This window comes from Brassica napus, chromosome C4, assembly GCF_020379485.1.
Source record: "Brassica napus cultivar Da-Ae chromosome C4, Da-Ae, whole genome shotgun sequence".
NCBI classification, from domain to species: Eukaryota; Viridiplantae; Streptophyta; class Magnoliopsida; order Brassicales; family Brassicaceae; genus Brassica; species Brassica napus.
Genome location: NC_063447.1, coordinates 18,425,061 through 18,426,992, shown reverse-complemented (window position 1 = coordinate 18,426,992; position 1,932 = coordinate 18,425,061). Strand labels below are relative to the sequence as shown.

Genomic DNA, 1,932 nt, shown 5'->3' with positions numbered 1-1,932 from the left:
AGTCTAAAAAACACCCACTAATTAACATAAATAAAACCAGTGCAAATCAAATCTATCCTATATTTTATTTATAACGATGACAACATACAATATAAACCCATCATAACTCATATATATAACTCTCTCACTCACTCTACAACTGATTCATTGAAGATGATGGAGAGACCACAGAATTATCTGCTTAGTTGTGGTATAAAGGTAAATTAAACACAATTCTACATTCTTCTTCAAGAGCTTAATTCACTTTCTTTTTCTAATTTTTTTTGATTGATTCACTTTCAATTTTCCTCCAAACTCAGATGTTTATTTTTGTGGGCAGACAATAGAAGAGTTAAGACATTCACTTCTCCACACAAGAGTGGAGTTAGAGCAAACAATAAGAGTAGCCCAAGAAGAACTCAATGCCAAAGACAGCCACATAATGCAGCTCAAAGATCTCCTCAACAAAACTATTAAAGAGAAAGATGAAGCACAAAAGAGATACAAGAAGCTTCTTCTTCACAAAAACATCATCCTTCAACACCAAACTGTAGATGAACAAGACCCACACATCAGTGGGCTTCTTTCATCCGACGGTGAGGAAAGCATTGTCTCATCTTTTGAACCGCCGATGCAGCTCGAGTTAGATTTTCCAGACATGACATTACCGGAGAAAGGGAAGCTTTTAAATGCGGTTTTGAAGGCGGGGCCTCTGCTTCAGACTCTGCTTTTGGCTGGACAGCTTCCACAATGGCGTTATCCACCACCGCAGCGAGAGTCATTCGAAATTCCACCGGTGATTATTCCCGAAGCAACGCCATTGTCACCAAATAGCTGTGGGAGTAATCTTAACCGGAAGAGGGTTCACTGCGATGATTCTAGTTCCAAAAGAGAGACCAAGTACCAAAGACTTCTCTTTCCTTGATTGTTGATGTAATCATATTTTCATTCAAGCATCAAGTATGTTTATGAAGAGTTCATTTTTCTTTGTTTCTTTCCACTGCAAAAAAAAGCATTGGAGCTTGAATCCTTTTTCTCCCATGTGGAGGCTGTTATAGTGGGTCCATGGACCGGTCCGGTTTTGAACAGGCCGAGCGCTAGAGCTTGAATTATTTCCTCTCATGTAAGGTTGTTATGGTGAGTCCAAAGGCTGATCCGGACCACCTTATGATAAGGTTAACATCGTCCATAGATTGTTTGCAAGTTAGCAGCGTGGAGCTTTTAAAGCTTTGAATCAATATTAAAACCGGCCGGAACTTAAAACGGATTTAGGCTAAAATAGACTGGCCTGGCCCTTTTCAACAATTCTATTCCCTTGTGTGTGTAAAAGAAGACAGAGAAAGTGTGCGAGGAAGACTTTAAGATGAAATGATGTGAGGTTGATGAGTGAATAGTGATTTGGATTTTTGGAACCCAACAAATCTGAATTAGTATCTTCTAAGAAGATATAAATAAAAATAAAACTAATTTTGTCAGCGACAATAACAGTTATCTTGCCTATATAGGCGGCATGTGTAGAGTCGGTGGAGCCTAAAGAAAAAAGTGTGCGAGGACCAATTTTCTTGGTTTTGCTTTTTTGCACTATTCTTTTTGACTAATTCACCCACTAACCTTATTTTTTTCCAAATACAAGATATCTTTTTAGCCTACTCTTAACATCAATAGCAAATCATTCACATAGGTTATTTAAGAGCAAGAAAGAAAGTAGCAAACACAAAAGCATAACCAAATAATGAGTTTATAACAGGAGAACTTAGCTTGATTACATAACGTACTTTTGTTTATATGAATCTAAACGACAATAAAATTCCCAACATTCCATGTTAACAAACAAATCAAATTCTTCAGAAATGATATCATGGAGAAGTTGATGAGTTTGTGTAAAGGTTGGTCAGCTTGCATAATCGAGTGGTTACTAGTGGGCCTAACACTATATGAATGAGCTTCAACAAC

At 37.4% G+C, this 1,932-nt stretch overlaps 1 protein-coding gene across 1 annotated transcript; it reads left to right on the top strand.

Annotated features, from left to right (window-relative positions):
- LOC106394835 lies at positions 1-967 on the top strand. Its single transcript, XM_013835394.3, has 2 exons — positions 1-198; positions 320-967. Exons 1-2 carry the CDS (start codon positions 154-156, stop codon positions 902-904), a joined length of 630 nt encoding a protein of 209 aa, XP_013690848.2. The 5' UTR covers positions 1-153; the 3' UTR covers positions 905-967.
- The last annotated feature ends 965 nt before the right edge of the window (positions 968-1,932 follow it).

Coding starts and splice junctions, on each gene's coding strand:
- LOC106394835 (XM_013835394.3), top strand. CDS start 154: ATGATGGAGAGACCACAGAATTATCTGCTTAGTTGTGGTATAAAG. Junction 199..319: donor TGCTTAGTTGTGGTATAAAG/GTAAATTAAACA, acceptor TTTTGTGGGCAG/ACAATAGAAGAGTTAAGACA.